The following is a 21,895-nucleotide window of genomic DNA, read 5'->3' as shown; positions in this document are numbered from 1 at the left end:
TTTTTTCTTATTTATTCCTTTATTGGTTCATTCTACTGGTGCTTATAGTTAATAAAACTTGGCTAAAGTTACTTGCACCAGTTCTAATGCAGTATAAAATTACATGCACTGCTCGAATAATACGTGCACAAACTAGCACATGCACGTACTAATTCGACCCCTGATATCCCTCTATGATTTTTATGGACACGTCTACGGAAGCAGGCCACAGTCTCAACTTGTTGAATTTCCCTCCCTGGCAGATAAACTGCACTATCACCATAATGGATTTTCCGCACTAATTTCCCCGCTAAGCTAATGGATTCCACCTCCACATTTGTCATAAGCCTTGTAGGGTCTCTAATCACCTGTTCCGTGGCCTGCTGTAAATTCCTAATGTTACCCTCCCTGTAGAGCTCTATCTATGTTCACAGACAAGATGGCGGCACCTTCCCCAGTAGGGTGGAGGCCATCTACCATCAGCAAGCCACGGCGGCCCCAGAAAGGTGACCAGTTATCAATAAAGCTAAAGCCTTGCTGTCTACAAAATTGCGCCAGCCACCTATTTAATAATGTCAGCCTGCTAAACGCCTCATCATTACCCTGGGAGGGGAGGGGACCAAAGACTATCAGTCAATGCTGACACATCTTTCTGGCAAGGTCACAAGTCCTCTCTATGTCCATTTTTGTGACCTTTGAGTGCTTCATCCTGACATCATTGGTGCTGACGTGAATAACTATGTGACTATATCTCATGTCATGTTCCTTAGTCTGTCTTCCCTTCTGCAGCGTCAGCACCCTAAGATGGGATGCAGTGTCGGGAGCTCTGGCCCCAGGAATACATTTAACATCAGCCAGTGTCTGTAACCTGACTTTGCGGGTGATAGAATCCCCTATCGCTAAAGTCCGGTGTTTTGACCTGGAGACAGGAGTGGTCACTTGTGGGCTCAGAGAATTAACATCTGGTAAATCCAAGGGGGAGAACCAATTCACAGTTCGCAGTGGCGAGTGTGATTGGGGTACCACAACCGGGCACCAAGTCCTACCGGGCTTCCTCCGCCTCGCCACAGTCCAAAAGCCGTCCTCCACAGTCGGTGTTTCTAGGCTGCTGCTAATAGCATATTAGCCAGCCCAACACTAACCTTGTCTGGAGTACCCGTAACACCTAACATCTAACATCTTTACTCTTACACAGGAGTAAAATAATGACCTAAAATTCACAGCAGTTACATTGAAAAAGTAACAAAAAAGTAAAGTATTAACCCTTTATCTACGGCGGTGGCGCCCACGCCATATTTTCCATATGTGTATTTTTTTTACCGTAACTCCACCATAGTTTGTCCAATCCGAATGATTCAAAGTGCATTGTTAAGCTAACACCAATGATATATGGTGTATTACAGTAAATGTAAGCCTGTGATGTCATAACGCAGAGGAAAAACACGGAAGTTTCACACTAATGCGCCGCTGATTCTCATTACCGTAAGTTCTCATGTAAGCCCTCAATCTGAAAATTTTCAACACTGACAGCAAGCCAAGAACCCATACTTTCCAACAGTATGCTATATGTTGCATATATTACGGTAAAGTGCGTTTGGTGACTTTTGAAACAAGGGAAAGGTATGAAAAAGAGTGTAAAAGTGACAGAAAAGTACAGAGACAGACAGCAAACATAAATGTAGTCATTTTTGAGGAAAAGGCAGGGTGTTGGTGTCATTTGTGAAGGTGTGTGTGCATGTTTGTGTGGGTGTGATGGCTCCATCAGCCACAAGCCACTGCCCGGTGCCAACAAGCAGTGGAAACCCAACTTGCCAGTGATCCACAAAGGGGCGGCGTTCTTGCAAGGTGTGCAAGAGGTCAACCTGCTGGATGTGCAAACTTTGTAAAATTGGCCTCTGTCTTCAGCCAGACAGAAACTGTTACAAACAGTACAACACTGACTGATGGAGTTTAGATCTAATTTTGATTCTTGGTTATATATTTGTGTATAGTTTGACACTTTATTGTTTTATTCATATTGTATAATTTTGCACAAAATGTGTGATCAAATGAGTGATTTATTGCACATTTTAATAATACAGATAATTGATATATTTATATATAGTTTTGCACTTTGTTTGTCATTATTATTCGTCTGGACCTCCAGGTGGTGAAGTTTCTTCTGCAGTGCTGCCGACTCTCCTTTTGAATTCTCATGAATAACTGCTGAATTATTCGATGCATTTAGAAGCTGGTCTTCTTTGAAGTACGTGAAGCCAACAAAGGGTAACTGATTTCCAGCAAAGGCCTTTGGTGTGGGGAAAGTTTCAACATCTCCTTTGTCATCTTCTATCTCATCGAAGTTACTGTGGTGTTGGGCTTGAGTCCAGAAGATCCTGGGTTCAAATCCTCGCCTGACTGGAAAATCACTAAGGGCCCTTGGGCAAGGTCTTTAATCCCCTATTGCTCCCGGTGTGTAGTGAGCGCTTTGTATGGCAGCACCCTGACATCGGGGTGAATGTGAAGCATAATTATAAAGTGCTTTGAGTGTCCGATGCAGATGGAAAAGTGCTATATAAATGCAGTCCATTTACCATTTGTTGTTATTCGTATTGTTTGGTTCTGCACTTTAAAATTGGTTATTTTTTGCATATTTTCGCCTTGTAAAATGTTTACTTTTGCACTGTTTCTGCACTGTTTGAGTTCTAGACACACAAAATTAATTATTTTGATTGTAAACACTTACAGCGTGCTGTTAAAAATGTGAAATCCAAACTTCCTTTACATAATCATTTTTCACTAAAAAACTGAAAAAAAACAAGTTTTTGTTTTTTCTCATTTTAAATGCTAAAACTTACAAATAATGTGTATAAATAGTTAATCAGGTGTAATAATTGAAATTCAGGTACTCCAAAGCACTCAAACATAGAACATTATTTCTTAATTTTATTGCTATAATAAAAAATTATAACCAATCGTCCATTTATAGCCTCAGTAGGTAAAGGGTTAAACAGGTAAAAAAAAAAAAAAAAGCTATAAAAGTAAAGGGGGAGTCGACCTAGCTAGCGAAAACTAACCGCTTGTGAAAGCTGACTGCTAGCAATTCACAACAGGACTGTAGTTAAATAAGGTTCAGAGTCAATACACTTAACCAGAAGAGTGCTAAACAGAAATAAAAGAAACATATACAACTGTGTAAAGTTCAGAAGAGCGTCACAACAGCAAACAATCCGTCGGAAGCAAGTTGCCAAATCTGTGAGCCATCCCGTATGCACATATATATATATACCAGGCATCTTATATATGCTACTCTGGAACCACCCCTAAACCCAAACAGCCCAACATCAACCCCACTGAGGTCCTTAGTCTGGGTCTCATTAACATAAGATCACTTTCCTCAGAATCATTGTTGATTAATGATCTAATTATTGATCATCACTTAGACATGATTGGGTCATGTGAAACCTGGCTTAAACCTACAGCTATCCTCCCCTTAAATGAGGCCTGCCCACCGGCATATACATTTAGTCACGTCCCTCGTGATGCGGAGCAAGGCGGGGGTGTAGCTCTTATTCATAAATCTAGGTTTAGCTTATTAGCTGTTGAGGATCAGAAATATAACTCATTTGAGCATCTGATTCTTCACTCTGCCCATAGTGCTATGCCAATGCTAACCCTAACCCAAGGTCAGAAGAATAAAAATCATCCGTAATACTTAAACTGTATAAAGGCCCCCTGGCCCATATTCTAAATTCTAAGATGAATTTGGTGCGTTCATTGCTCACTTGTGCAGATAACATTCTGATTATTAGTGACTTCATCATTCATTCCACTACACCCTGCTATTGAGGTGGGCGCCATTATTGAGGTATTACCTAGATTTATAGAATTTAACAGTATCTCACTAGGCATGCTGACAAAACTCGTAATGTCAACAAAAAGCACAACCTGTTTATTTGATCCTATACCAACAAAACTGTTTAAGGACCTGTGGCCCACTCTTGGGCCGACTGTGCTGGAAATGATTAATCTTTCTTTAACTTCTGGATCTGTTCCTAAATGTTTCAAATCTGCAGTGATTAAACCATTACTTAAGAAACCTAATCTTGATCCTAGTGTATTGAAAAACTATCGGCCGATATCAAATCTATCATTTCATCATAAAATGAAAAAAAAAAAACCCTTCAAAATAAAAAAATCTGTGTGTCCCAGTTGCTGGACTATGAGGCTCGCTCTGGAGAGCAGGTTCCTCTGCTGCTGAAGATGAAGAGGAGTCAACTGGCGCTGAGTAAAGCTGTTGAGAGTGGAGACACTGACCTGGGTAAGACTCGTTCTCTCAGGTTCCAGGACACATGGGGCCAATCAAAGTACAGAATGGTGTGAAGGAGGCCTCAAGAATAAAACCTTGAATTCAGTACAATGAGTTTCAATACAACCCCTGGCAAAAATGATGGAATCACCGGCCTCGGAGGATGTTCATTCAGTTGTTTAATTTTGTAGAAAAAAGGAGATCACAGACATGGCACAAAACTAAAGTAATTTCAAATGGCAACTTTCTGGCTTTAAGAAACTATAAGAAATCAGGAAAAAAAAATTGTGGCAGTCAGTAACGGTTACTTTTTTAGACCAAGCAGAAGGAAAAAAATATGGAATCACTCAATTCTGAGGAAAAAATTATGGAATCACCCTGTAAATTTTCATCCCCAAAAATAACACCTGCATCAAATCAGATCTGCTTGTAAGTCTGCATCTAAAAAGGAGTGATCACACCTTGGAGAGCTGTTGCACCAAGTGGACTGACATGAATCATGGCTCCAACATGAGAGATGTCAATTGAAACAAAGGAGAGGATTATCAAACTCTTAAAAGAGAGCAAATCATCACGCAATGTTGCAAAAGATGTTGGTTGTTCACAGTCAGCTGTGTCTAAACTCTGGACCAAATACAAACAACATGGGAAGGTTGTTAAAGGCAAACATACTGGTAGACCAAGGAAGACATCAAAGCCTCAAGACAGAAAACTTAAAGCAATATGTCTCAAAAATCGAAAATGCACAATAAAACAAATGAGGAACAAATGGGAGGAAACTGGAGTCAACGTCTGTGACCAAACGCTAAGAAACCGCCTAAAGGAAATGGGATTTACATACAGAAAAGCTAAACGAAAGCCATCATTAACACCTAAACAGAAAAAAAACAAGGTTACAATGGGCTAAGGAAAAGCAATTGTGGACTGTGGATGACTGGATGAAAGTCATATTCAGTGATGAATCTCAAATCTGCATTGGGCAAGGTGATGATGCTGGAACTTTTGTTTGGTGCCGTTCCAATGAGATTTATAAAGATGACTGCCTGAAGAGAACATGTAAATTTCCACAGTCATTGATGATATGGGGCTGCATGTCAGGTAAAGGCACTGGGGCGATGGCTGTCATTACATCATCAATAAATGCACAAGTTTACGTTGATATTTTGGACACTTTTCTTATCCCATCAATTGAAAGGATGTTTGGGGATGATGAAATCATTTTTCAAGATGATAATGCATCTTGCCATAGAGCAAAAACTGAAAACATTCCTTGCAAAAAGACACATAGGGTCAATGTCATGGCCTGCAAATAGTCCGGATCTTAATCCAATTGAAAATCTTTGGTGGAAGTTGAAGAAAATGGTCCATGACAAGGCTCCAACCTGCAAAGCTGATCTGGCAACAGCAATCAGAGAAAGTTGGAGCCAGATTGATGAAGAGTACTGTTTGTCACTCATTAAGTCCATGTCTCAGAGACTGCAAGCTGTTATAAAAGCCAGAGGTGGTGCAACAAAATACTAGTGATGTGTTGGAGCGTTCTTTTGTTTTTCATGATTCCATCATTTTTCCTCAGAATTGAGTGATTCCATATTTTTTTTCCCTCTGCTTGGTCTAAAAAAGTAACTGTTACTGACAGCCACAATTTTTTTTCCTGATTTCTTAGTGTTTCTTAAAGCCAGAAAGTTGCCATTTGAAATGACTTTAGTTTTGTGTCATGTCTGTGATCTGCTTTTTTTCTACAAAATTAAACAACTGAATGAACATCCTCCGAGGCCGGTGATTCCATCATTTTTGCCAGGGGTTGTATGTGCAGACATTTGTGGTCATGAAAAATCAAAGTTGCTGCATATTTCAGTCACAAGTGTCTACAGATGAATTCAACTTACACAGCAGATCAAATCAACCAACATCAGCACAAAATCATTGATCCACTGTTTCTAGGGCTGCCAGAAAGAAATGTCATTTTAGAGGGAAGGTTGGCCACACATTAATAAACTATTTATTGTCATTTGATTGTTCCACTGTTGAAGAAGATTGGGCTGGAGCTCATTTTCAAGAACTTTACACCGGTTACTAACCTGTCCTACGTGTCCAAGTGTTTTGAAACGAGGCTCGGTCAGATCGGCACACAGAAATGATCACACAGACTGCATTTTGCTAGAACAAACAGGCGTATATTTATTCCCCACAAAAGCAGTTACATCAAGCACAAGTGGTTGCAGCGCATGAAACATCTCTTTCTCTCTTACCGTGACGCCTTTAAGGTGGAGAGCCAACACCTTCGGCAGAGTGCGCTTGTCAACCGGCTGGGCGTTCGTACGTAAACCCGCAGCAGACTCTATCGGAGCATGGCTCTGCCTCCTCTTTTCTAGTGTGTGCGCAAAGGGAGGGTGAGTGGCCATTTCAAACTCCCTGGCGCACATAATTTCTTTAATCAACAGGCATCAAAAAGGTATTTCCTCTTGCAAAAACATCTCTTTAGCGCAGTCGTCAATAGCAACACAATAGCAACAAAAACAAAGTTGTGAATAATCACAAGTACATCCAGCTCTTCACTCCCAGGTCAGACTGACCCCAGCATGCTAAAACAAAGTTGAATAACAAGTACATTCTCAGGGTTACTTTAAGACAGGTGCAAAACAGCACAATAACATTTTTATTATACATTTCCACTCTTGGTGTTTTGCACCAATCAATTTATGTAACTTTGTATGGAGATAGGTAAATGTGAATTCCATCCATAAACATTGACTATATCGTGCCAGAACATTTCCCACATTTCTTCCAGTGATTCACAAACAAAATTTCGAGTAATATAGTCTTGATTATCCTCATTCCATGCAATATATTCATACACATAACCCGGTATTGTGGGGTCTAATGTGACATTATATTGGTTTACTCCAAAAGGATCATGAATTAACAGTGTCAATTTCATCGCATTCGTTGAAATATTACCCATTCCACCTCTCGCCTTAAACGTATAACATAGATACATGTAAAAATGTTACAAAAAGTCATCACACATATTGCTATAATTAATATTGTCAAAGGTGGCACTAAGGTACTCCTGGCAGTGACAGACATCCCTGAAAAGATATCCCACCAATGATGTGCTGATGCTTGCTGTACTAATTTTGCCACATGTTTTACCCGGTCACTACCTATCAATGTAGACACCATAAGACTTGAGATGTTGGACGTATGTGACTCTATTAATTGCTGAATTTCCGTAGATTGTTCCAATGCGCATTTGAAATGCTCCAGGGAAAGACTCCATGGGGAATGCAATACATCCCATTGTACCGAAGTCAGCCGACTTGATACAGAATAATTAGTCAAACGATACGTCCGGTCTCCCCAATGCCATAAATGCACATTGTTCAGGCAGCCAGTAAACGGAACCGAAGGTACTTGTGAATTGTTTCTCATTGTTGCAACACACAGAGCATGTGGGCCGATCTGCCACAACATTTCTCTTGGTGTTTCCCTAGTCCAGTCACAAAGTACGACCTCTGAGTCGGTTAATCAATCAATCAATCAACTTTTTTCTTATATAGCGCCAAATCACAACAAACAGTTGCCCCAAGGTGCTCCATATTGTAAGGCAAGGCCATACAATAATTATAAAAAACCCCAACGGTCAAAACGACCCCCTATGAGCAAGCACTTGGCAACAGTGGGAAGGAAAAACTCCCTTTTAACAGGAAGAAACCTCCAGCAGAACCAGGCTCAGGGAGGGGCAGTCTTCTGCTGAGACTGGTTGGGGCTGAGGGAAAAAACCAGGAAAAAGACATGCCGTGAAGGGGGGCAACATGGATTGGCATATCCCGTTTGCAGCACACAGGCCATACCTTTATCTGTTTTGTCACACATTTTGGTATCAAAAGTTGTATTAGTTTTTGGTTCTAACCACTCTCCATCCATATGCAAGAACCAATAGCCATTAGTCGTAATTACCGGTAATACTTAATATTTACAAACAACCTTTGGTTGTGTCACATTGTACTGGGTCCAGTGTCCAGTACATACTGTTTCATTACACTGTGTAAATTCTGGATGTAACTTTAACCATAAGGTATCAGTTATATTCCAAATCCATTTCCAATCATGATAGTTCCCTGTGGTAACTATACGCTGAAATCTTTCTCTTTGAGCTTCAGCATGAAGAGTTTGTATAGCACATGCTGTCCAATTTCCCATATGAGATAAATTTTGGAAGACATTAAATGTTTCATTCCATAATGCCAATTGCCATTTGAAATTCTTTTGCCACAGATTTGCATTTTGTAATTGTCCCACTAATGCTGTAGGCAACCACTCTCCAACCTGATGGATAGCTTGAGAGGAATATCGTCCAGTATTGGACAACATTGTTCTGGTTACCTCATTATCAATTGTGTTTGACACTCCCAGGACAGTTCCTGTTCCTCCTAATAGAGTGTCATACCACGCCCTTCGACGTCTTCTGCAAATTGGAATTTTTGGAAAGGTAACTTGCCAATATACCTTTGTCTTCACTGTTGCTTGTGCCAAATAGGTGCAGGTATCAATTAAAGGTGCAACCTGGGTTTGTGTTGCCTTAGCCTCTTTTGGTAGTACCCAAATTGGGTATCCCCAACGTGTTCTGTTTATCATAGCAGTACCATTAGTTATCCATATTGATGATTCTGCAGTAATATTCCAATGTGTTCCATTTGGTGAGGGGTTACAGTTCTTGGTGGTATCATTCTGCACACACATATGTATTAGAGATAACACTGTCAAGTGACACCCTTTTTCTACCATAAGTACAGTGTATTTCCCTTTAAGACATTGTCTACATTGGTAAATTGGACATTTACTAGTTAGGTTTCCAAATGGACATTTCGTATTGTGGGCACAAGTAAAATTGTCCTGTTGACTTGTTTTAGTGAGATTTCTCCAGACGAGCTCCACTCGTGGTTGGACTTCTCTCACTTGATGTCCTTTCGTCATTCCCCAACAACTGGAGACCATGGCACCATCTACAAGGAGTATGACCCAGCAGCCGACACCTCCAATCCCGGGGCTTCCACTGGTTGCCATGGCGACGTACACCTCCTGTGGTCCTCGAACGCCCGATCAGCAACTCCCACCAGGACATTGAGTCTGATCAACAGAAGAAAGACTATTCATAGAATAACAATGATTAGTCTTCTCTTACATAACACTTTGATATAGGCACATTTACCCATTTTTCTTCACCCTGATAGAGTATACTAACAGTTGCATCATTCCCTTGAGCTATAATTTCTGCCGCCTTAGGCGGTCCGTTAGGTTGTTTCACCCAAACTTTGGCACCTGCTTGATCTGAGGAACCAAAACCTTGTGTTCCTCGTGTAGTTATTACTACGGGTTTTGGTATCTCCTGTACCAACCCCATTTCACAGGGTTTAATTATTAATTGAGCAATTTTGTCCCCTTTGTTCAATATCAGGGGTTGTTCTCCATACAATCTACAAACCACTCCAATCTCGCCTTGGTAATCTGCATCTATCACCCCGGCCTGAATAGTCAGCCCTTTAAGTGATAGACCACTGCGTGGCAGGACGTGCCCATATGTGCCCTTCGGACACTGTAGGCCTAGCCCTGTTTTTACCACTTGAATTTGATCAGGTACCAATGTGACAGTAGTCAGTGTTCTTAAGTCTAGTCCTGCTGAGCCTGGAGTTGCTCTGAGAGGTAGTTCCGCTTGTGGATCAATTTTCCACATTTTGATGCTTTCTGTAGTATGCTCTATCATTTCTCCTGAAATCATTCTTATCAAGGGTGTGGATCCTGACCCTAAAGGTCGATTGTTCAGCTGATCCACAGCAGTGGTCAAATCCTGTTTCCATTGTCGCATAGTGCGATCTTTTGATAGCTTCAATAGGGTCTCTTTAAGGAGCCCATTCATTCGTTCTACTAGTCCCGCCGCTTGCGGGTAATAGGGAATATGATAAATCCATTCAACATGATGTTCTTGGGCCCACTCTTTTACTTTATTCCCCGTAAAATGAGTACCATTATCAGTTTGAATCTGTACTGGCAAACCATAATACTGCTGTATTATTTTCAAACACTTAAGTGTGGCCATTTGATTTGCAAATTTACATGGATGCACTACCAAGACTCCCGAAAATGTATCTACAGCAGTGCATGCATGTCTACATCCCTTAGACATGGGCAGTGGTCCAATAAAATCCAACTGCCAAATTTGGCCGGGACTTTTACCACAATTTAACTGCCCATGCAAATGTTGAGGAACACCCTTCCGGTGGTGTTGACATTGTTCACACTCAGTGATAGCTGTTTTTACATCATCCAATTTTAGATAAATACCTCGGTCTCTAGCCCATTTAAGGGTACCTTGAATTCCCCAATGTCCTGCTTTGACATGAGCCCATCTAGCCAATCCTGGGCTGGATTGTCTTAGTTCTACCATTATTTTTACCAATTGATCTGCAGCTTTATTAAATAAAGCTTCTGAGTCTTGTCCTTTAGTATGTGCATCAACATGCATCACAGTAATAGGAATTGTTTTAGCCTTTTCCCAAATGTCTTCCCACAATTCTCTTCCCCAAACTTCCTTAGAATGTATTTTCCAATTAGTGGCATGCCATGTAGGCATCCAGGTAAGTAGTCCTTGGGTCACTGACCATGAGTCTGTATAAATATGAAGGCCCTGTGGTCCTCCCTGCATGACCACCATATGCACAGCCTTCAACTCCGCCCACTGACTGCTTTTTCCTTCTCCTAATTCTTCCAGAGACTGACCTAATTGTGGGTTAAAAGCTCCTGCTTTCCATCGCCTTTTTCCTGCTTGATATTGACAGGATCCATCAGTAAACCATGCTCGACTCTTCTCATCATCTGACAAATCATCCCATCGTTTTCCTGCTTTAACAGGAGATTCCTCCAATGGCTGAACCTCAAAAGGCACCTCATCCTCCTCGGGAGCATCAGCTACCTGTTCATGCAATAATGAAACTCCCTTTTCACCTGGTTTTACACGCTCTGACACATACCATTTCCATTTTATCACACTAGCTTCCTGAGCTGTTCCTATTCGGTGTATGGTAGGATTACTCATTACCCATGAGAGAATAGGTATCTGAGTTCTCATCATTACCTCATGTCCTACTGTTTGTGATTCAGTTTCAATTAGAGCCCAATAACATGCTAAAAGTTGTTTCTCAAAGGGAGTATAACGCGTACCCGCATCTGGGAGTTTCCTCGACCAGAATCCTAAAGGTTTGCGTATCTTATTTTGTTTCTGCCATAGACTCCAATTAGCATAGTCATTTAAAGCAGACACTTGAAGTTCTACTGGTCCTGATTGCATTTTCCCTAAAGACACAGCTTGTTGTATGGCTTCCTTTGCCATATCAAATGAGCATTGTTGTTCCTCCCCCCATACAAACTCCTCCTTTTTCCTAGTACACCGGTACAGAGGCTGCAAAATCTGTCCTAAATGTGGAATATGATGTCTCCAAAATCCAAATAGACCAATATATCTTTGTGCATCTGTTTTATTGTGAGGTACTGGAAAGTTAGCTATTTTCTCTTTAGCTTTTTGTGTGATTTCCCTCTCTCCTTTATTCCAAACTATTCCTAAGAATTTCACTGTTTGAGCTGGTCCCTGAATCTTTGCTGAATTAATTTCCCAGCCAAATGATTTCATATGAGTCACTAATTTCGGTAGATATTCCACTACTTCTGCTTCTGTATCTCCTTGAAGCATAATGTCATCAATGTAATGTGAGATCATCATTCTCATTGGAACCTGGAACTGTTCCAAATGCTCCGCCACCACTCTATGACAAATAGTGGGACTGTGTAAATATCCTTGTGGCAATCTTGTGAATGTATATTGCCGTCCTTCCCACGTAAATGCAAACTGTTCCATCCTATCCTCTGGGATTGGTATAGTAAAGAATGCATTAGCCAAGTCTATGACAGCATACCACGTGCCGCTGTGATGTTGCACTCGTTCAATTATGCTCACAGCATCAGGCACGGCTGAAGTTAATGGAGGCGTGTGTTTATTTAGACCTCTAAAGTCTACTGTCATTCTCCACGTGCCATCCGATTTACGGACTGGCCACAATGGATTATTCCATTTTGTCATCACTGGTTTCAAAACTCCTGCCTCCAAGTAGTCTTTTATAGTTGCAGTAATTTCTGCTTGTCCTCCAGGAATACGATATTGTTTCTGATTAATCACTTGTGTAGCTTCTGGTATAGGAAAGAGTTCCATTTTAACCTTTCCTACCAAAATCATTCTTATGTTTGCTACCCCAAATTGAAACTTACCCTGTTCTAAATGTAAAGTCATTCCGGCCAAAATGTCCATACCAATTATCCATTCGTTGATTGGAGTTACTATCACGGTATACACTTTTATTGGTATGTTTCCAATTTTAAGCGGTAGTGTTATGTTTTTACCATACACTAACTGTCCGCCTAACCCGGTTAAAGGAACCACTGGTCCCTTCATTTTCTCTGGATTTCCATGAATTAATGAGGCCTCCGCTCCTGTGTCCACTAAAGCCGAGGTAACCTGAACTGATTTCTTCCAAAATATTTCCAATCGCACATGGGGTCTAATATCACTTGTGAACCATTGTTTTAATTCTCGGCGGGCCACAAGAGTTTGACCATCATCCTAATCTTCCTCGCAAGGGTCAAAGCTCCGAGAACGCCTTTCTTTATTTTTCCCTTTCTTTTTGTCTTTCTTTCCTTTCCAGACTGCAGCTATTTGCACCAGATCATCGTCAGAGTCCTCCTCCTCCTCCTCCTGTAGGGGAGGGGCACTAGGTTTCACTCCTTTCTTTTCTCCCTGCACAATTTCTTTCAACAATGAGGCCAATTCAAACACATCAGAGCGCATTCCCGACACGCAATTTATTTTCAGCCCCTTTTGTTTACATTTCTCAGCTAAAACAGAAGTCGGTACTCCGTCTATTTCTTCAGCTGGGACTCCTGCACGTAACAATGCCTTCCACATTTCACTCCTACTACTTCCTCCAGGTTGACCACGAGGTCATGGAGGTCCATCATTTCTGTAAGCTTTAGGTCGCGCTCCTTCCTGATTATGACTTACATCTGTCCAATCTCCTAATGATGCTAATTCCAACAAGCGCGTCTTTATAGCAGTAAACGTCAGTTTTGCTGCTCCCAGCAGTATTGTTAACACCGCCGCCCGATAGTGGGGGGGCGCGTCACGTATTATTGCATCTCGTATAATTTTTGGCACCTCTCCCTCATGTATGTTAACATTAGCTGCTCTGGAGACTGACTCACGAGTGCACAACCTTGTCAAGCGGTTAACGGCATCTTTCAACGTTACCCATTGCCCTTTAATTTCAGGCCAATCTTGATAGCTAGGAAACACTCCCTGAGCTGCTACCGCATACATATCCACCAATGGGAATGCATCCGCTTCTCCCATTGCTCTCCCTACACCTTGAAACTCTGTATTCACACGGCTATCCAGGCTCAAGCCTGAAAAACGAGTGTAATCTCCATTATCCAATGTTACTGCCTCACCTCCCTCCTCCGCTAGGCGGTTAAGCCAGGCATCTAGCGGTTCTCCAGATTTTTGTCTTAATTTCCCCGTAATGTGAGAAATTTCCTCCTGAGAGTAATCTTCTATCACATTTGTTAGCCTAGGAGCTGGTTGAGGTTGTGGTATCAGTCCCTGAAGGGGCTGTCCATCTGCTCCTCGTCTAACTTGTCCCTGATTGTCTTGTAATGGACCTAATACAGGTGGCACCACCTGTTGTTCCTGTCGTCTCCGCATTATTGGTTGTATTTGTAATTTTTCCAGCGAGGGATAAAGTGAATTAAACGGGCCAGGTGGTGGATCTGGTCTTATTCCTCCATCATACCACCCTCCCTCATCTTCCCCTTCATCTCCCCAAATATCACCATTCCAGCAATCAGGATCCCAATCCTGGGGCATCCCGGCCACATATGAACATACCTGTTTGGTATTTACATTACATGGCTGCTTATTTCTCCTAGCTCTGGTAGCTTTTGATATATATGTCACTGATTTTCCTAACAACTGTTTAGCAGTTGTTAGATGATCCTCCAATTCTTTAACCTGAATTTCCAATTGCTTTACTTGTTGCTCCAATTTTGTCACTTTTTGTGATTTAGCACATTCTGATGAGCGGACTGTATCTAAAGTTAAAACCCGCTCTTTCCAGGCTTCTGCACAAATCCACATCATTTCACTAATTCCTCCCAATGGAGCTTTATCTTTAACCTCCACCCGCTTTAACATCTCACATAAAACTGGTGGAGTCGCGGTGGGAATTGCTCCAGTCCACGGCCCAGGGCGTCCCCCACGTCGCCGTAGAAGCTGACCTAATTCCTTAAAAGTAATCCCATCCCACCCCGGGACCACTTCTTCCTGTTGAGATGCCACCTCTGCATCTCTTTTTCCTTTCCCAAAACAAGACATTTCTTTGTGTAGTCTGAACACCCCTCGTTATCCTGCCGACAACACCAAAAATGTTTTGAAACAAGGTTCGGTCAGATCGGCACACAGAAATGATCACACAGACTGCATTTTGCTAGAACAAACAGGCGTATATTTATTCCCCACAAAAGCAGTTACATCAAGCACAAGTGGTTGCAGCGCATGAAACATCTCTTTCTCTCTTACCGTGACGCCTTTAAGGTGGAGAGCCAACACCTTCGGCAGAGTGCGCGTGTCAACCGGCTGGGCGTTCGTACGTAAACCCGCAGCAGACTCTATCGGAGCATGGCTCTGCCTCCTCTTTTCTAGTGTGTGCGCAAAGGGAGGGTGAGTGGCCATTTCAAACTCCCTGGCGCACATAATTTCTTTAATCAACAGGCATCAAAAAGGTATTTCCTCTTGCAAAAACATCTCTTCAGCGCAGTCGTCAATAGCAACACAATAGCAACAAAAACAAAGTTGTGAATAATCACAAGTACATCCAGCTCTTCACTCCCAGGTCAGACTGACCCCAGCATGCTAAAACAAAGTTGAATAACAAGTACATTCTCAGGGTTACTTTAAGACAGGTGCAAAACAGCACAATAACATTTTTATTATACACCAAGCTTGTAGAGAAGGCCAGTCTCACACAGTATGTTGCTCACCTGAGGCAGATCAACAGGTTCTCTCACATGAACTCTGCGTACAAGGAGTACCATAGTGCAGAGACTTTGCTCGTGAAGATCTACTCAGATATCATCAATGCTATGGACTTCCAGAAGGTGACACAACTGGTCCTATTGGACCTTTCAGCCGCCTTAGACACAGTGAGCGTGATCATACTAAATGAGATCTTCCAAAGCCAGTTTCACATATCAGGAAATGTGCTTGCCTGGTTGCAGGATAGGGACCAGCATATCATCATCATCAACGTCATTTCCGATCGCTACAGGTTGAAGTACAGTGTCCCACAGGGAAGTTGTGCTTGCCCAGTCGTGTTCCTGGGATACCTGTGCTCCCTGTATTATCCAGAAGCATCTGCCCAAAGTCCAGGTTAGCAGGTATGCTGACAACCATCAGTTGTGCCTGGTGAAGACAACTCACAGACTGATGCTGTTAGCAGCCTCTGTGCCTGCATCTTTTACAGCTTGGGACTCCGATGAGGGCAGTCGCATCTCCTCCACTCTCCCTTATCTCTCTGCCTTTAACCTTCAAGTCCCTACTCACCAGACGGTGAATTCCTCAAACTATATTGGATTCTGGATCTATTGGACTACTATTGGATTAACCATGGAATTTCTCAACTGGTCTCTGAACGCTATTGACACTATTTTTTCTACAAGAAGGTCAGGACCGGGGAATCCTACCTGCCCAGATGGAACGTATCCTGTGGGCTATGTCCTCGACTCCTGGGGGTCGTGGCGTGTTGCATGCTTGGTGCCTTTCTCTGTGGAGGACGTCAAGGATTTATTCAACTTTGGTCTCATGGTAGTGAGGCTGGCACTTTTTGGCTTATGTGCTGCCCTGATCTACTGGAAAATTGGCAAGACGGCGGCATCAAGAACCACGGGCCCTCGCTTGGGCGTCATGATTAACGAGGTTGGCAAGGCAGTGCATTCTCAGACTGCGATGACTGTTGAACTCAGACGCAAAGTGGATGACACCTTGGAGCTGATGCGTGCCTTGCAGTTGATGCTGAAGGTTTCGGAGGCTGGCGAATATTCTTAATTCATAATTGGGAATATTCTTAATTCACAGTTGGTTTTGGTTTCGAGTGAAGCTTCGAAAAGTGTTTTTCACTGCTGTGAGCCATAATCAAGGTCAAATTGCCCACTGTTTTTTCTCCTGAGGAATGTGGCCTTGGTGAGATATTCGGCTCTTCATATCTCAACCCACATAGACAATATCCATGGTAACGGACAGACTTCTGAAGCATGGTTCCACTCCCTTCCCCCTACCCCTCCCTTCCCCGATCAACACCTCCCCTCTCCGGCGCCGTCAACGTCACTTTCCCAAGCTGGCTGACTGGCGGCGCGACTCAAGGTTGCAGCGGTTGTAACACACCACATCGCCTCAATTGGGAAAACGGACTGTTCAAGTTTTAGTGCACATAACAATGTCAAATGTATATGTGTTGTCTTAATTTCTGATGTGTGCCATTATTATGGTGAACAAGTAATAATTGTGGATTAATTGCAGTTTGTCTGTGGTATGTGAGTGTGCAAATCTCGTTGTCATGACAATGATAAATAAAGCTATCTATCTTATCTATATCTATCTCTGAGGTCAGAGCATGGATGTCTCATCATTTGAAAATCAGTGATCTGAAGACAGAATTCATGCTCTTTGGAACTCAACAAGTGACTAAAGTGACAACTCAGGATCTGAAAGTAGGAGATTCATTTATTAAACCAGTTTTTTCCCTGAAGAACCTTGGTGGTGTATTTGACCAGCATCTCAAAATGACGAACCATGTTAATTATATCTGTCAGAAGGGACATCATCAACTCAAGTGGATATGACAAATCAGGAAGTATCTGGATAAACCAGCTACTGAAAGGATTGTTCTTTTGTCACCTCCAGTACTATTGCAATGCCCTCCTGTTCGAAGCGCCTAAATGTGTGAGCAAGCTGCAGAAGCTTCAAAACTGTGCTGCTCGTGTGGGATGTGGTGCAAGAAAATATGTCCGTGTGACACCTCTGTTGAAAGACCTTTAATGGCTACCGATGTCATTCCGCTGAAATGTGGCTCTAGCCACAGGGTCCAGCCTGGTGGAATAAAAAGCCACCAGTTGCAGTTTACTGCCATGTTGCTGTGTGAGCACTGATGTCATAAAGTCCCCTTTGCAATCAACCATTTGAAGAAAAGGCTTGCTATAGTCCGGCAAAGCCAGCAATGTCGTAGAGGTTAAGGCCTTTTTAACATCACAGAAGGCCTGTTCAGCTTGCTCTGTCCATGTCAAAACAGCTGAAATGGGAAGATTTTCCCCATAATTCATGTTTGACAGGGGCCCTGTTATTTCAGCAAAATTTGGTATCCACTGCCTGCAGTAGTTGACTAGATCCAAGAAGGACATCATTTGTTTTTGTCAGTGGTTTAGGAGCTTGCAAAATGGTAGTTTTTCTATCTTCAAGAACAGTGCGACCCCCCGCACTGAGATTATGTCCCAAATATTTTACTTGTGATTGACAATACTGGAGTTTATTCTTACTGGCTTTATGACCGTTTTGTGCCAAAAAGGTCAGTAGAGCTAAAGTGTCTCGAGTGCAGGCCTGTTTTGTTTCTGATGCGACTAAAATATTATCAACATACAACAATATTTGGCTTCCATGAGGTGGAATAAATTTCGCCAAATTGCAGTCTGGTATATGTGTATCTTTTCCTCTCAAATGTGAACGCAAACCAAACCTGACTATCTTCATGAATAGGAACAGAGAAAAATCCATTGCTTATATCTACTACTGAAAATCATTTGGCTTGGGGATTCAAGGAGTTCAGCAGTGTGTGTGGATGTGGAACACATGGGGCCCTTTGGACCACAGCAGCATTGACAGCCTGAAGGTCTTGCACCATTCTCAGTCCTACGGAGGGGGGTGCCTTTTTCACTGGACATATTGGTGTATTGCAAGGTGAATCTGGACATTCAATTAACACTCCTGCAGACAGCAAAGCCTCAATTACAGGCCTTATACCTTCAACAGCATCAGGTTTTAAGGGATACTGTCGCATACAAGGTCTGTATTCAGTTTTAGGTCGTATCTGAATTGGTTTATTCCTGTTATCAATCCTACATCTGCAGGTCCCTGAGACAACAGGCATGCGGGAACAGTGGCCAGGTCATTGTCATCACTTTCTGACAGTGAATATAAAGTTCACCTTTGTGTAGTTTCCCATGCATATGAGTTGTGGCATGTGCTGGAACAATCCAGTTTAGTCTGTATCAGTAAGCATCCAGTCCTGAACTGTATTCTTCTCCGTCTTTTGTCAGGGTCCAGTCTCTTGCTGCCATAGATCGTGTCACAAACAGCCCTATGTCAGACCATGAAGCATCAGGTGTTTTTGCCAGGGAGATGTGAGGATCAGAATAACCGACAAAACATGACATAGCCTCCCTGGGAATACGCACTCCCACCCCGATCATGCCCTGACCGTCAGAAAACATGTACAACAGTGACAGCAGGGCTGGTGAGCATTTCTGTAATCTCTCATCATATTTCGGATCAAATCCAGGGGACAGTTTGTTGTGCATGGTTACATGCAGGCCATCATTTGGCATAAACTCGGTGAAATCGGGATGTGGAAGTGCTTTGGCTTGTCTCAATAATGTTTCTGGGACACAATGTGGGGGCTCCGGGGATATGTCAAAGGACCAATAATAGCGTGGGAACCCCAGGGCCTCTGTCACAAAAAGATCTCCTGCCATTAATTCATCTTGCGTTTTAATAATCATTCGACCTGTTGGGGTTGCAGTGATACTGAGTCCCAGTGATGTCATGACATCTCGTCCCAGGAGGTTAGAGGGGCAGTTTGGTTGGATGAGAACTGACACTTGGCACGTTTTACCCTTGGGGTCAGAAATAGTAACAGGCTGTGACATTGGCACACGCATAACCCCTCCACTGGCAGTTCTCACGTCCAGATAACAGCCCTTATTTCTGAGACCCAGCCCACGATCCCTGCAGGCAGTCCTACATGCTCCAGAATCACACAAAAATTTAGTATCAACTCCATTCACCCACAAGGTCACAACAGGTCTGTTTAGGTCATCTCAGAGTAAAATGTCGCTCAAAGCGCACAAGTCATCTGCGCTACACTCCAAATCGTCCACCTCCACTACTGTCTCATGTCCCTCATCTACATACTGAAGCTGATCGTTATCCGCCTTAGATTCTGCGGTTAGTCATGCCTTCCCAAAAGAGGGGGGGCCGCAAGAGCCTGGCCGTGTGCAGTCTCGTGCAAAATGACCAGGTTTATGACATCGCCAGCACACTTCATCCTTACTGAATCCACCAAACTCACCACGTCTCTGCCGTCCTCGGCTCTGCTCCTTCCACAAAAACTCCCTCGACCTCGTCCAGCAAAAAACACTTCTGATTGTGACCAGTCAGTCAACATTATGTCCCCAGAGGTCTTGGTCTTCTTTTTCGTCTGAGTCATTTTTTCAGCATGAGTGGCATGATTAATGTTCCACTGGCCGGTCCTATATAATGCTTCTTCACCCACTGATGTATGGGGGTGCTGGAATTTGCATGCAGTGCATTTTTCAGCTGCTGCCTGCACGGTCCCTCATCATCATTGTCCTCCTGCAGCCCACTGTGTGCTTTAAACACCTTTGTCATCCTTATGACATAATCTTCAACTGGCTCACCATCTTTTTGTTTTTCTTTTCCAATTTCACAATCTGCTCTCCTCTTAAATTTAGTTTTGATTCATTCACATACAGCTGTCACACGAGTGCTAAGATTTGAGGGGGGGTCATTTGTGTTCATGGGCATCCAGTCTCCCCTCAGTGCTGCCCAATGCTTGTGTAGGGAGGTCATCAAGACCTGATGTGTTTCAACACCATTTAGATAATCTGAATTACTTCAAATCATTAATAAAAGCCTCGACATCTTCCTCAGGAGGAGTCAGACTTTCACATGCTTTTGAGTCCAGGTGCGATATACCAACATTGTTGGATTATTACCTGCACCTGTCTGTGGATTTGCTACTTCAATTAAAGGAAAAATCTCTGCTCCAGCGAGATGCATTTGTGGTTTCTGTTTTTGTTTTTGTGGTGCTTCCTGAGCGAGCAGAGGGGCAGGTAAAACTTTACCACCCCTCAATATTGTTGGAGGGGTCGGAGAAGGGGGCTCTTCAGTGTAGTGTTGTAACACAGGTGGTGATTTGTCATCTGTTGTCTGATGAGAATATGCAGGTGGGGAGGGCAGATCAGGTGCACTTGCTGCAGCTCCAATATTATCTGCAGCTGGATAAAGAGCTGTGCCTGAATTATTTGGAGGGAGGTCTCTGGATTCCCCCTGGTGTCTCATTATCAGTTTCATTTTTATTATAAAAAATGTCTTTAAGTGTATCTTGTCCCTGTCTCGACTTATCTCTAGCCTTATTCTCAGCTTCACGCCACCTGCAGGCTTCATTTTTCCACTTCAGTGCATCTTCTAACCCACACTTTTTTTGCTTTTTTTGCAGTCTTTAACTTTCATCTTTATCAGCTAATTCCGTTGTTGCATCCGGCTGTAATTTCCCCGAGAAGATGAACTGCTTTCGCCACGTGTTTAAGTGTTTAGATGACCCTGGATAGTTAATCTCCATGTACCTAAAATCAGTAGACTGTGGCTGTGTGTCATGTTTGCTGTGGGAGCCGTTCGTGGGGTTATCTCAGAGGGAGATCAGCCTGAAAAGTGTTACCGCTTTGACCTCTGAGAGGTGGGTGACCTTGCTTAAGGCTTCTGTCCAGGCTCGTGGGCTTTCAAACAGGTGTGGTGCGTATACGTAGAATGTTCACAACATACTTCACAGTATGTCTGCTGGTTAAACAGATGCCAGGTCACCTGCGATTCCGTTGTGAATATTCTCATTCACACAAACACATTCACACCGCCGCACTTCAGCTGTTATCACGTTTTAACTCCACTGTTTCCACTGTTTTTTAATATTTCCTGTGGACAATATCAAGGGAATGATTTATCCCAGAATTTTACAGCCCACCCACCGAAGGTTTACTGACCCGACACTGTACAGATTTTACGTGCTGTTCCGGACCCGTTAGAGGACTTTAGCTGTCTTCTGTATTATTTTTAACTCGCATCTCACAGCCTTATCGTATCTCAGACCTCACTGTACTGCACACGTTACAGTCAAGCTTAAAGACATTAAGGGGTTTTTCTCCGCGGTGACTCCCAGCCACACGCCATGCATGCAAGAAAAACAGTTCTCACCCGTGGTGGTTTGAATGTCTTCACCCCAGTAAGTGCTGACCCGTCAGGGAGGAGTCCGCGTCCCCAGAAAGGGTCTCTCATGGGATCTGGTCCCGGCCACGGTCTGTCACGGGGTCCTCCGTCACAGGCTGACGACTCCCCGGTCTATTGGCATCCAGCTCCGAAGCACCATGAAATGTCAGAGTTGAACCTGGTGGAAAAGACAACTCAAATTA

General features: G+C 42.9%; 1 protein-coding gene across 1 annotated transcript in view; it reads left to right on the top strand.

Annotated features, from left to right (window-relative positions):
• vps16 (vacuolar protein sorting 16 homolog) overlaps positions 1–21,895 on the top strand; it is a 238,271-nt gene that overhangs the window by 107,318 nt on the left and 109,058 nt on the right. The window contains exon 16 of the mRNA XM_034179871.1: positions 4,171–4,279. Within this exon, the coding sequence (XP_034035762.1) occupies positions 4,171–4,279 (109 nt within the window). The remainder of the gene's footprint in view (positions 1–4,170; positions 4,280–21,895) is intronic.

The sequence above is a fragment of the Thalassophryne amazonica genome, chromosome 1 (assembly GCF_902500255.1).
Source record: "Thalassophryne amazonica chromosome 1, fThaAma1.1, whole genome shotgun sequence".
In the NCBI taxonomy this organism is placed as follows: Eukaryota; Metazoa; Chordata; class Actinopteri; order Batrachoidiformes; family Batrachoididae; genus Thalassophryne; species Thalassophryne amazonica.
The sequence above is the reverse complement of the archived record's forward strand: the minus strand, read 5'-3'. Positions and strand labels throughout refer to the sequence as shown.